Below are 12,083 nucleotides of genomic sequence, written 5' to 3' on the forward strand. Positions count from 1 at the left end.
AGAAATATAAAGAAAGAATTAACCTTTGGTTTATTAAACTGAAATCTTCATTTTGACTTTGACTGACACATGTTGGGCAATTATTAAATTCTCAGAGACTCAATTTCTTCTTCTGTACAGTAAATATAATGTCCATCCTATAGATTTAGAGTTAAATGAAATAATGTAAAGAACTTATTTGTTCAGTCTTCTAGGATGAATAATGTTAGCCTCTTCCATTTCATTCTTTTTATGTTCTCTTAAAGTTTGTCATAGTAAATGTCTTACATGTACTTTATACTTGCCCACAAATAAACTCAGCTATTCATTATGCCTAAATTTTTATTCAAGGTTATCAGCAGAGATAAAATTTTCTTTTACATCTCCGACTTCTGTTGCAAAAGTACATGGTTTATATAAATGAGATAGATTCTTTTAAAAAGAAACAGTTAATTTAGAAAATGTGCTCTTTCCTTACATGAAAGGAAATTATTACCTAAAACATGTATTTAGTGTACCTTGTATTCTAGCAAGGACTGCAAAGGGTATGGTCATGCTTTCTCTCTGGCCTCTTGAATTATTGACAAGCAGTATTATTCAGTTGTAACACTTCTTCCTGTTGTCCCCAGATTCTTCAAAATCCTTCTGGGATGCAGCACTCCAAGAAGCCTCTTCACAATGAATAAGAGAGTTTATCTTGATTGTATATATGTCTTTAGAGTCAAAGATAAAGTCATATGTTGAATAAGGGAGAACAGAAGCTTCAAGTGTAGTCAGAAACAATTATTATAGGGCCTATGTGTCAGGGAAACAGTATATAAAAATATAATCATGCAGAACTGATATGTGACATTCTCATGAATTCATGACTGTCTTGTATGTTTATTGGAAGATTCTGCATGTTTGCAGTTGTGTTAGCTAAACACCTGGAGAGCTAGATTTCCTAGTTTTATCCCTATTACAGAATGTAATATAAACCTATCTACATCATAATAGTGAGAGGATAAGCATAAAGAAGGGATATACAGAGCCCAAAAGTAAGTGTATAGAAATCAATGGATTATATGTGATGTAAAATGAATGAAAGAAATGTCTGTAACTAAAAATGATTCTTGATTTTAGGAATAAGATATGATCATGCCTTCACGAAAAGTGAAATACTGATATTTAATGAAAATACACTCAAAGATACATAAAAAATTTGTATGAAAATACCAATGCTTTGATTGCTAAATGTTTGGCATCCATTTAAACACCAATTTTTTTCTCTGATGAAGTTTCTGTATCCTAATATTAGTTATATTTAAGAAAAAGTTATAAACAAACCATCTGGAGAAAAAAACATTAAAAATAACACAAACTTTGTCTTTCTAAAAAGAAAGGAAAAAGTATTGGAGGTCCTAGCATGGCAATCAGGCAACACAGAGAGATACAAGGTATCCAAATTATTAAGGAAGTAAAACCGTCACTATTTGCATATGACATGATATTGTATATAGAAAACTCTAAGGACTCCACCAAAAATATTATTAGAACTAATAACTTAATTCAGCAAAGTAGCAGGATACAAAATTAATACACAGATATCTGTTGCATTTCTATATAACAATTAACTAGCAGAAAAAAGTAATAAGAAAAACAACTTCACCTATAATTGCATCAAAAAGATTAAAATACCTTGGAATAAACCTAACAAGGAGGTAAAACACCTACAATCTGAAAACTAAAAGACCCTCATAAGGAAATTAAAGAAGACACATATATGTGGAAATCTGTCCCATGCTCATGGATAGGAAGAATTAATATTGTCAGAATGGCCATCTTGCCCAAAGCAATTTAGAGAATCAGTGCAATTGCTAACAAAATAACAATGGCATTTTTCAATGAACTAGAGAAAGTAATCCTAAAATTCATATGAAACCACAAAAAGCACTGAATAGGTAAAGCAATCCTGAGAAAGAAGAGCAAAGGGGGGGGTATTACTCTCCCTGACTTCAAGCTGTACTACAGAGCTACAGTAATCAAAACAGTATAGTACTGTCATAAGACCAGACTTCCAGTTCAATAGAGTAAAATAGAGAGCCCAGATATAAACCACCCATGTATGGTCAATTAATATACAATAAAGGAGCCATGATTATACAATGGGCAAAAGATAGTCTAATAATTGGTGTTGGGAAACTGGATAGGTACATGTAAGGCAATGAAACTGGATTACTGTGTAACTCCATACACAAAAGTAAACTCAAAATGGATTAAAGACCTGAATGTAACTCAAGAAACCATAAAGCTCTTAGAAGAAAACATAGGCAAAATCTCTTGAACATAAGCATGAGCAATTTTTTCCTGGACACATCTCCTCAGGTGAGGGAAACAAAATAAAAAAATGAACAAGTGGGATTACATCAAAGTAAAAAACTTCTGTACAGCAAAGGACACCATCAGCAGAACAAAAAGGCAACCTATGGTATGGAAGAATACATTTGCAAATGATATACCCAATAAGGGGCTAACATCCAAAATACATGAAGAACTTACATGCCTCAGCACCAAAAAAACTAATAATCCAATTAAAAAATGGGTGGAAGACCTGAACAGACATTTTTCCAAAGAAGAAATATAGATGGCCAATAGGCACCTGAAAAGTTGTTCCATGTCACTAATTGTAAGGGAAATGCAAATTAAAACCACAGTGAGATATCACTTCACACCAGTCAGAATGCCTACTATCCAAAAGATAAGAAATAATAAATGTTGGCAAGGATGCAGAGAAAGGGGAACCCTCCTACACTGTTGGTGGGAATGTAAATTGGTGCAGCCACCATGGAAAGCAATATGGAGGTTCCTCAAAATACCAAAAATAGAAATACCATACCCAGTAATTCCACTTCTAGGGATTTTACCCCCCACCAAAAAAAAATCCCTGATTTGGAAAGATATATGCTCCTCTGTGTTTATTGCTGCACAATTTACAATAGCCAAAATATGGAAGCAACCTAAGTGTCCATCAGTAGATGAATGGATAAGGAAGGGGTGATACATAGACACAATGGAACTTTACTTAGCCATGAAAAAGAAATCTTAATATTTGTGACAACATGGATGTACCAAGAGGGTATTATGCTAAGTGAAATAAGCCGGACGGAGAAAGACAAATACCATATGATTTCACTTACTTGTAGAATCTGAAAACAAAACAAAACAAGGTGAACAAAATAGCTGTAGACTCACAGACACTGAGAAGTGACTGTTAGTTACCATGGGAGAGAGGTTGAAGTGGGTAGGTTGGGAGGGTGAGGAGGATAAAAGGGCAGAAAAATTCTCAGTCATGGGTTGGTCACAGGGATGGTAGTACAGCATGAAGAATATAGCCAATAATTCTGTGACATCCTCCTATGTTGACAGTTACCCCACTAGTGGGTGTGAGGATTTAATAATGTGGATAACTGTTGGACCACTGTATTATATACTGTCACCAATATAAGACTGTATATCAATGATACTTCAATTTTTTAAATAAATATAAAAGAAAAGTCGCTGATAATCTCAGTTGATTCATTATGATTAAATCACCCATTCTGTCTATACAACACAGTTTTATAGTGAATGCTCAAAAATAATAACTACTGTGAAAAAAATAAAAAATGAAAGCAGACATCAAGATATTATGATGGTACTTTTCACAGATGACTAGGTAGTAGATATCTGGTTATTATCTAGTAATTTTTTTCATTAGGAATAACTTAATTTTTAATGCATTATCAATCAACACTTTTAGAAGAGCAATTATTTTATTATTTGGTGACTAGCTCTGAGATGTACATGGGTGATTGGTATGGTACTGAGTGGGTTTGTGTCCTATACAGATTACTGCTCCTCCCAAAGGCAACGTTTCTTTAGCTAATGACTTTGCCTCTCTCATGGTGTATGCTATTCAAACACCACAGTAAACAGAGGGACTGAATTCAACATCCAAGCAAGTGAAGCTATTGATTTATTCAACCCAAATTATTTGTATTATCATAATATTATGTTCATTGTTCGTATGCTGACACAGTTTTATCTATCATCTGTAAATATTGCTAGCCAATCCATATAACTCATTAATGGATAAATGATAATATTCATGCACTGTTACTAGACCTAATGTTAAAAAAATCTACAGTGTACAACTGATATTACCAATGGGTGCAAATGATCTGGTTCTTTAAATTTATTAATAAATGGTTATAATATGCAAATGCTAATTTTAAATAATCACAAGTGTAGTATAATATTAATTGCAATATACATTTCCAGAACACTCTACTAATATTTTTGTTTCCTTAGTTCAGTATACAAGTACAGCAGGAAGTTGCAACTTTGAAACAACATCAGAAACCTGGACCACAGCCTGCAGTCTTACACAAGACACCCAAGATGACTTGGATTGGGCCATTGGCAGCAGAATTCCTGCTGAAGCACTGAGTCTGGACTCTGATCACACACCAGGTAAATATCAGAGATACAAAGGCCAAGTAATCCATTCCTGGAAATCTACTTTAACTATCAGAGTGCATTCTTTTTGTCAGTGTGGACATAGAGTGCAATACTCTTTATGAAAAGAGAGTTAATCCCTTTTATTTAACACCTGAATTACTAAATAGATCCAGAACTGACATTAATAGAAGTAAATCCATGTCTCATATTTTAAAAGACTCACAGATTTTATTTATTCTGCCCTAAATGTGTCTTTAAAGTCACCAGCTGGGGCAGGAATAAGTACAGGGCATTCAGACCAATGCATGCAATGGGAAGAGGTGCACAGTTGGTCATGTTACCACAGTGGCCGGTAACTGGCCACCAATTTCATTTCAGTCCTGCAAAGTGCAGCGGCAGAAATGTGCAAGGTCAGTGGTGACAGAAGGATGAGCTTAAACAAACTCTTACCAAGTTTTGCTTTGTGCCATGTGGTTTGAGATTAACGTAATCCTTAATGGTTTTGCAGTTAATAAAATGAGAATGGAAGTGTTCTTATTTATTTCTACCCTGATGTCTTGCCTGCTCAACACTTTTCTTTGGAATTCAGCTTTTCTTAGGAATAAAAATTTTCTAGCTTTTCTTAGGGATAATAATAATCTTACATATTTGGGATGGCTACTTTCATGTGTCAACTGGGAGGGTGTTTTTGGATAAAGCTAACATGAAGTTGGTGAACTTCAAGTAGATTACTCTGCATAGTGTAGGTGGGCCTTGTCCCATCAGTTGAAGATCTGGATAGAACAAAACAGACCAGCCTTCAGAGCAAGAGGGAAGTAATTCACCAAAAGACGGCCTGTAGATTTCATCTGCCGCATCAGCTCTCCTGGGTCTCCAGCCTACCAGACCACCCTGAAGATTTTGGCTTGGCAACCTTGATAATCCCACGAGCCAATTCCTTAGAATGAATGCCTTTCTGTAGTTATGAACATAATATTAGTTCTCTTTCTCTGGAGAACCCTAAGTAATATAATATTGTTCAAAACAACTAAAGCATCGGCACAATCACGAAGAACATTATATGGAATTAAAACAACTTCTCATAAGAAAAGTATACAAGATTGGCTCAGCTCTTTTATGGTTAGTGAAAAGAGAATAATAATTTTATTACTTATGTATTCCAGGCAGATTTAAAATACCACAATGTTTAATTACAGCATTGGTGTTCATATTCTTGTTTTAAGGTTTCTCCCTAATTCATCTTCAGATTGAATATTCTTATTCCTTTTGAGCTGCCATGTTGTATTTTCTCTTCCTTTCGTCAAGATTTTTTCCCCCTTAAAAAAACAGGAAGTTAGTATACACCAGATCAAAAGTTACTGTAACAAGACAGATAATCAATGCACTGAGGTCAACAATTAGGAGCATTTAATATGTAACAAAGGTCAATTTCATTGGGAAAATATATATTATTTACTATGGTGTTGCCATATCTGGTTGTCACCCTGGAAGGAAATGTAATTAAACCCCAGTTTTTCTTTTGTATATTTCACATATAGAAATATATTTAGACTTACATGTAACAAAAACAGTAGAACTCTTGCAAGAAAGCAGAGGGTATACTATATGCAACTTTATTTCTTGATGGTTAGAAAGTGCAGTTAAGTTAGATATCAAACCCCAGTTTGGTTATTTGGCCTAGCATAAATGACTCCATTTTGGGCCTGTGGTTTTCTTTTTTGACAATAATATTATATCATAATTTATAAAATTGGTAAACTTAAATTTCCCAACATGTTCACTGTAATAAATATCATAACAATGGAAATACATTTACAAGGGTATTTTTTTACTTTTGTGATAAATATTTGTTTCTCTTCCTTGATAAATTAATAAGAAATTTTTTAGGATAAATATTTGTTTCTCTTTCTTGATAAATTAATAAGAAATTTTTGAGGCTAAATATTTGCTTCTCTTCCTTGATAAATTAATAAGAAACCGATTTTCATTTTTGCTATCAAGATCTAAACAGTAATATGTAGATACATTTGCCTGTGATTTCTCTGGATCACATCTACAACAATCTTTCCTTTTCTTAAGACAGTATTTGAAAATTACAGATCATACTTCTAGAATAATTTACTAATGCCATAAAAAGTATAGTAGGCTTAGTTTAGGAAAAGGTAAAAGTAATAATGGGCATGAGAAAGGTTCCAGGCATTGTTCAAAAGAACGTAAGTGCTCAATTGATACCTTTTAATGGGACAGCTAAGGACTATTAATGCTTGTATTTATTTTCTTTTTTGAACTTCTATAGCTTGTGTGAGTTCATTAAAGACTACAAGAGAAGTTTGGATCTGGTAATTTATGCAATGCTGTATACAAGTAATCTTGTCCACAGATAAAGAAAAGTAATCATTCTGACAATTCTTTGTTATCCTTTCTTTTAATCACTACTTGAAACAGTATATTTTTACAGAGTGCTCTCTTCAAAGCAGCCTGATTATATCATCCTCAGAACACTAATACGGCTCACTGAACTTGTTGAGGCATCTCTGAGACAATGGGCTGCTAAATAAATTGTAAGAACATTAATTAATTTGACCCTCTGGGAAAGACAAAATTCTTTATGAGAAGGCCAACAGATTCTAAGAGCCCATGGTCTATTTCTAAGCATCACAACATTGCTGTTAATTAAAGCTGTATTTATGGATCTTTTCACTTATTGTTACTGTGATGAAGAAGTAGATACATACATAAGGAGGATATTTTCAATGCCCATCACAGGCCTATTTATGAGCTGTTTTGGAGCCATTGCCAAAGTTGTAGAGAGAAACCACGATCATTAATCTGCTGTCCAGCCTGCATGTGAATGAAGGTATAATTAATGAAGGTATAATGTGAAAGCTGCTTTCTTTTTTCCCTTTCTTCAAACTTTATTCCTTTGCAATGGTAATTGACCATCTCCTCCATGAGACGATTAACTCGGGTAGGGCAGAAGTCACTGCTTTTACTATTTCTGTATTTGCTCCAACATTTAAGATTTAACATCATCTGACAAATACTTGTATATGTCCCACTTCACGTGCTTCTGTCTCCTTCTATATTTATTAACAGCAGAGCATTTTGGATTAATTAATGCAACGTGCATTTCTTGAGTGCTTACTAAATACCACACTCAATGTATTGGGAGCTGAGAGTATGAGTTACCTAGATGTTTGCAAAGAAACTGGGTGAAATCTGCTGCCAGATATAATCCACATGCTTACCATTGTGACTCTGTACTTAGAACCCAAGGTCAAATAATACCCCGCCACCATCTTAGTGTTACTAATACTCCAGTGTAAATAATAGCTGTTTAAAAGCATTATGTGTTCAACAAATGCTAACTTCCTTGATACTTGGTTGACAGAGCCCTGCAAGCTAGGCTGATAAAAACCATACTTCCTGTTAGGCAGATGGAGCAGCTATTTTTATTCCAACACTAGCAATGAGAAGCAAGAAAAGCCAAATGACTTCTCTGAGCCTGTGCAATGAGTCAAAAAAGCCAGAACTAAACTTCTGGTGATGGGACCTCATCCCAGCCCTTTTCCAGGACATCACTACAGCATGCTCCATCACTGTTGGCTGTGCTGCCTGGAGCTCTTAACCTCTGTTTTCGAGAAACTTCTCTTCATTCTAGGTTCTACCCCCATTAACCCTGGTCTCTATTAGAGCAGAGGGAAACCCTCATATTCATTTACATGGGAAGGTTGGGGCTTGGTCAAGGTTATGGAGTTGGAAATATAAAAGCCAGCCCTCACCCACATGATTACCAGACCACTCACTCTGCTCTTGTTTACACACACACACACATATACACATATACTTGTACACAGACACTCACACATAGAAAAAGACAATAGCTTCACTGTGACACATTTTTAGATATTCTAATCAATGGACCAGAAATTTTTGAGGTAAACATAAAAACCCCAAAAAACAGATAGTAGAATGCATGGAGTATAAACAGCAGAAACCCCAGCCCAGGAACCGCAGTTCACTCTAGGTCTTCCCAAGGAAGCTACCCAGATATTCTAAGATCAAAGTAAAAAATATTCTTCTGGATAGAAGTGTGTCCCCCTCAAAATTTATTTGTTGAACCCTTAACATTTGGAGGTAGGACCTTTAAAGAGGCAATTAAGGTTAAGTAGGGTCATCAGTTCAGGTCCCTATTATCCAATAGGATGAGTGTCCTTATAAAAAGAAGAGACATCAGGGAAGCAGACACACAGAGGAAAGGCCCTGTGAGCACACTGCAAGAGGATGGCTGCCTGCCAGCCAAGGAGAGAGGCCTCAGGAGAAACCTACCCTGCCAGCACCTAGATCTTGACTTTCAGCCTCCAGAACTGTGAGAAAATAACTTCCTAGTGTTTAAGCCACCCAGTCTGTGGGCATTTTGTTATGGCATCTTGAGCTGACTAATACACATATCAAGAAAGGTTGTGAAGCATTCCTCAGAGTAACTCACTGAAAAACAGCACTCAGGACCCCTGGGAGAGTTGGGACCTAGGTGCCCACCTTGCACTGCCCTCCCATGACCACTGCTTCCAAACACAGCCGCTCACTGAAGTGGCTTTTTCTCACAGGATAAAATCAGGGAACCACTATCAAAGAAAACTGGACGTCTGCCTTGGGAGGGAGTATCATGAGATAATTACAGCCTGAAAAAGAGGCAAAGTCATACTTGGGGTTAGATGGGATCAACATGATAGGTTTGCAGGAGAAATTAAGAAGGATAACTTTGTCCAAGAATAAAATAGTGAAGCACTGCAGTTTGCCTGCCTGCTTACCTCTTGACCTTATAGCCAAGTGTAAGGTTGAAGGCACTGGGGGGAGGGGTGAGCATGTGGGACACTGAAAACGTGTGGAAGTCCCCGGCTGCTGTCCCCTCCCAACCTGAAAAATGTGCCTTAGGCTAGCCAATCCTCACACCGCTGTAAATCTAAGCTCTTTAAAAACTCGCTGCCTGCCCTGCTGAGTGCCACTTCCCTAGCCTGTGTCTGTACAGACTAGTGAACTTCGTCTGGGATAGCATTCAAATAAACTACCTGGCCCTTTGTTGCCTCTCTTCGCCTGCTTATTTCAGCTAGAATTTATCTTACACCAAGGACAGTAATTCTCAAACTTGGCTGCATATCAGAGTCTTCTGGGAGTTTACATAAAAATACTAGTATCTAGATCCATCCACGAAGAATCTGATATAATTGGTCAATATCGTGGCCTGGGTATTAAGATTTTTAAGAATTCCTCATAAGATTCTAATGGGTAGCCAATATCAAGAATTACTGCCTTTCAGGGAAGTCTATGTGTCCCTGTGCCCAACCCACCTTTATAGCATCTGCTCTTCTTTCTCCCAAAGGGGAGCTCCTTCAGGAATACAATTCTGTATAGGAGTTACAGGGGCAGGGGAGGAGGCAAGTTAAAGAAATTTTCATGTACAGCCGTTAGAACAAGGTGCCTGAATTACTGTTTCCAGTTTTATAAATGCTTATGGATGGATGTTGAATAGTTCTTTTTATCCATTTACCCAAATCCAAACAAAAGGATTATTTTTTCAAACAAAATAAGGAGAAATTTCAGAGGGAGTTAAAGGAGAACTAACACCTGTTAACTGAGAGTTAGGAACAGGAGTTATATCATTTAACCCTTTTAAAACATTGGGATGTGGAAAATACTAAATCTTCGAAAGGTTAAAAAACTTAACCAAGTCACCAGCATGACTGAGCAGGGAGATTGGAATATCAAACTCTGCCTCAGACTTTCTTCTGTGGCCTGTGTCCAGTGTGATAGCCACTACCCACATGGAACTATTGATTGCCTGACCTGTGTCAGGTCCAGACTGAGATGTGTTATAAGAGTGAAATATACATTGGGTGTCAAAGATATAGTACTAAATATATATATATGTGTGTGTGTGTGTGTGTATACATATATATATATGTATATATATATATATAAAGTTTAAATAATAATTTGTATTTTGACTTATATTGAAATGATAATACTTTAGATATGCAGTCTCTGACCTGTTGAGAAATGTATGTCGCTGACCTGATTGATAACAGTTGTATGATGGCAAGTTTTGTTTCCATAATTAATTATACAAAACCATTACGGATCTTTAATATACCTTTTGTATTAGTTATTATAGGATCTGCATTTTCAGGTAATGGCCTTAAATTTTTCCATAAGTAATAGAGTGCAGTAACTCCTGTTGGCAGAATGATACTTTTCTTAAAATGTTTGGTTGTTTGACTAGTAGATAGTCATATTCTGAAGCTTCTAAAATAGAAAGAACCTTGCCTTCCTGCATATCCGAGTTGGATTTTATGGCCATCACTACATCATGAATCTCATGTACCACCACCATCACTACAGCAATGACGGTCGCATGAGCAGGGCTTCCCTGGGCTCTTTCTGGTCATGGAAACGGAATTTCTTTGCTTTCACAAGAACAAGTCAGCATGATCCCCATAATAATCTGGTACAATGTGGGATCTTGTTTAACAATTGCATATGATTTTATCTCAGATTGTTTTAACAGCTTTCTCTGTTCCACTTAATTTTGCAAGCTGTCTACCTTTTACTTACTTAACATATGTACAGAATATTTATGAGTTATTCTAATTTCTTTCATGGCCAATATTTCTTTTCATTGTGCTGCAGTTACACATGATAGCATGTAGGTACACTATGAATATTAGTGTTTTCCTCATTTTCCTATATTTGTACCTCCTTTTGCTTTCCCCTTGACCTCTATTCCATATGCGACAAAACATGTGAGGATTAAGTAAAAGGAGGTTTTATCAAGGAGAATGATATAGAATTTTATATAAGTAATAATAGCACAACTAATATTATTTATAGCATATCTTTCAATAACCTTTACTATCATCTTTTAAAAAGTAATTTGGCTCTGATATTCTCTAAATAATATATTAACCGTTAAGTAAATAGTTGAGAATGAAAGACGCTATATGGTCTGCATTCATTCAGGACAGAAGAGCAGGGGTTTTTATTGTTGTTATTAGTGTTTGTTTCTTTTCTGAGGAATTACATACTACAAAATAGATATTTGTTATATCTAATTAAATAGAACAGGTCTTATCCAAAATTGATGTTATTCTACAAAGACACTACCCATTGAGTATCAATCACCATGTGCCTAGCTTTATTGGGGCTTTCTCATTTAATCTTCACAAGTACCTTGAGGCTTCTACAGCCAAGGCAATCGATGCATAGATAGAATGAATAACTTGCCCAAACACACAGAAGACACTCACTGAATCTAGCACTGGGACCCATGTCCGTTTAAAGCAAAAGTCCATGTTTGTGACCGTCAATCTCTACAGCTTAAGATGATAGTCTTCAAAACTTCCCGAATGTATAAATGTGATGATTGTATAAGTAATGAGTAACTGTCTCCCTTCTAAAACAAAACTTTTTGCCAGATTAGAAAAAGGCATTTTAGCAATATTAAATTACTGAAAACGAACAAATATGTTTTTTCTACATTTCTTATTTATTCTAGTTGCCATTTTCTTAGCATGGGTCAGTATCATTTATGCTTTCTATTTGTCTTGTGGTACTTGCTAGAAACATAG

The 12,083-nt window shown here is 35.7% G+C and overlaps 1 protein-coding gene across 1 annotated transcript in view; it reads left to right on the forward strand.

The window, feature by feature from the left end:
* MALRD1 (MAM and LDL receptor class A domain containing 1) overlaps positions 1 to 12,083 on the forward strand; it is a 694,454-nt gene that overhangs the window by 451,912 nt on the left and 230,459 nt on the right. Inside the window, exon 31 of the mRNA XM_057498267.1 lies at positions 4,309 to 4,470. Within this exon, the coding sequence (XP_057354250.1) occupies positions 4,309 to 4,470 (162 nt within the window). The remainder of the gene's footprint in view (positions 1 to 4,308; positions 4,471 to 12,083) is intronic.

Source organism: Manis pentadactyla, chromosome 3 (assembly GCF_030020395.1).
Source record: "Manis pentadactyla isolate mManPen7 chromosome 3, mManPen7.hap1, whole genome shotgun sequence".
Lineage (NCBI taxonomy): Eukaryota > Metazoa > Chordata > Mammalia > Pholidota > Manidae > Manis > Manis pentadactyla.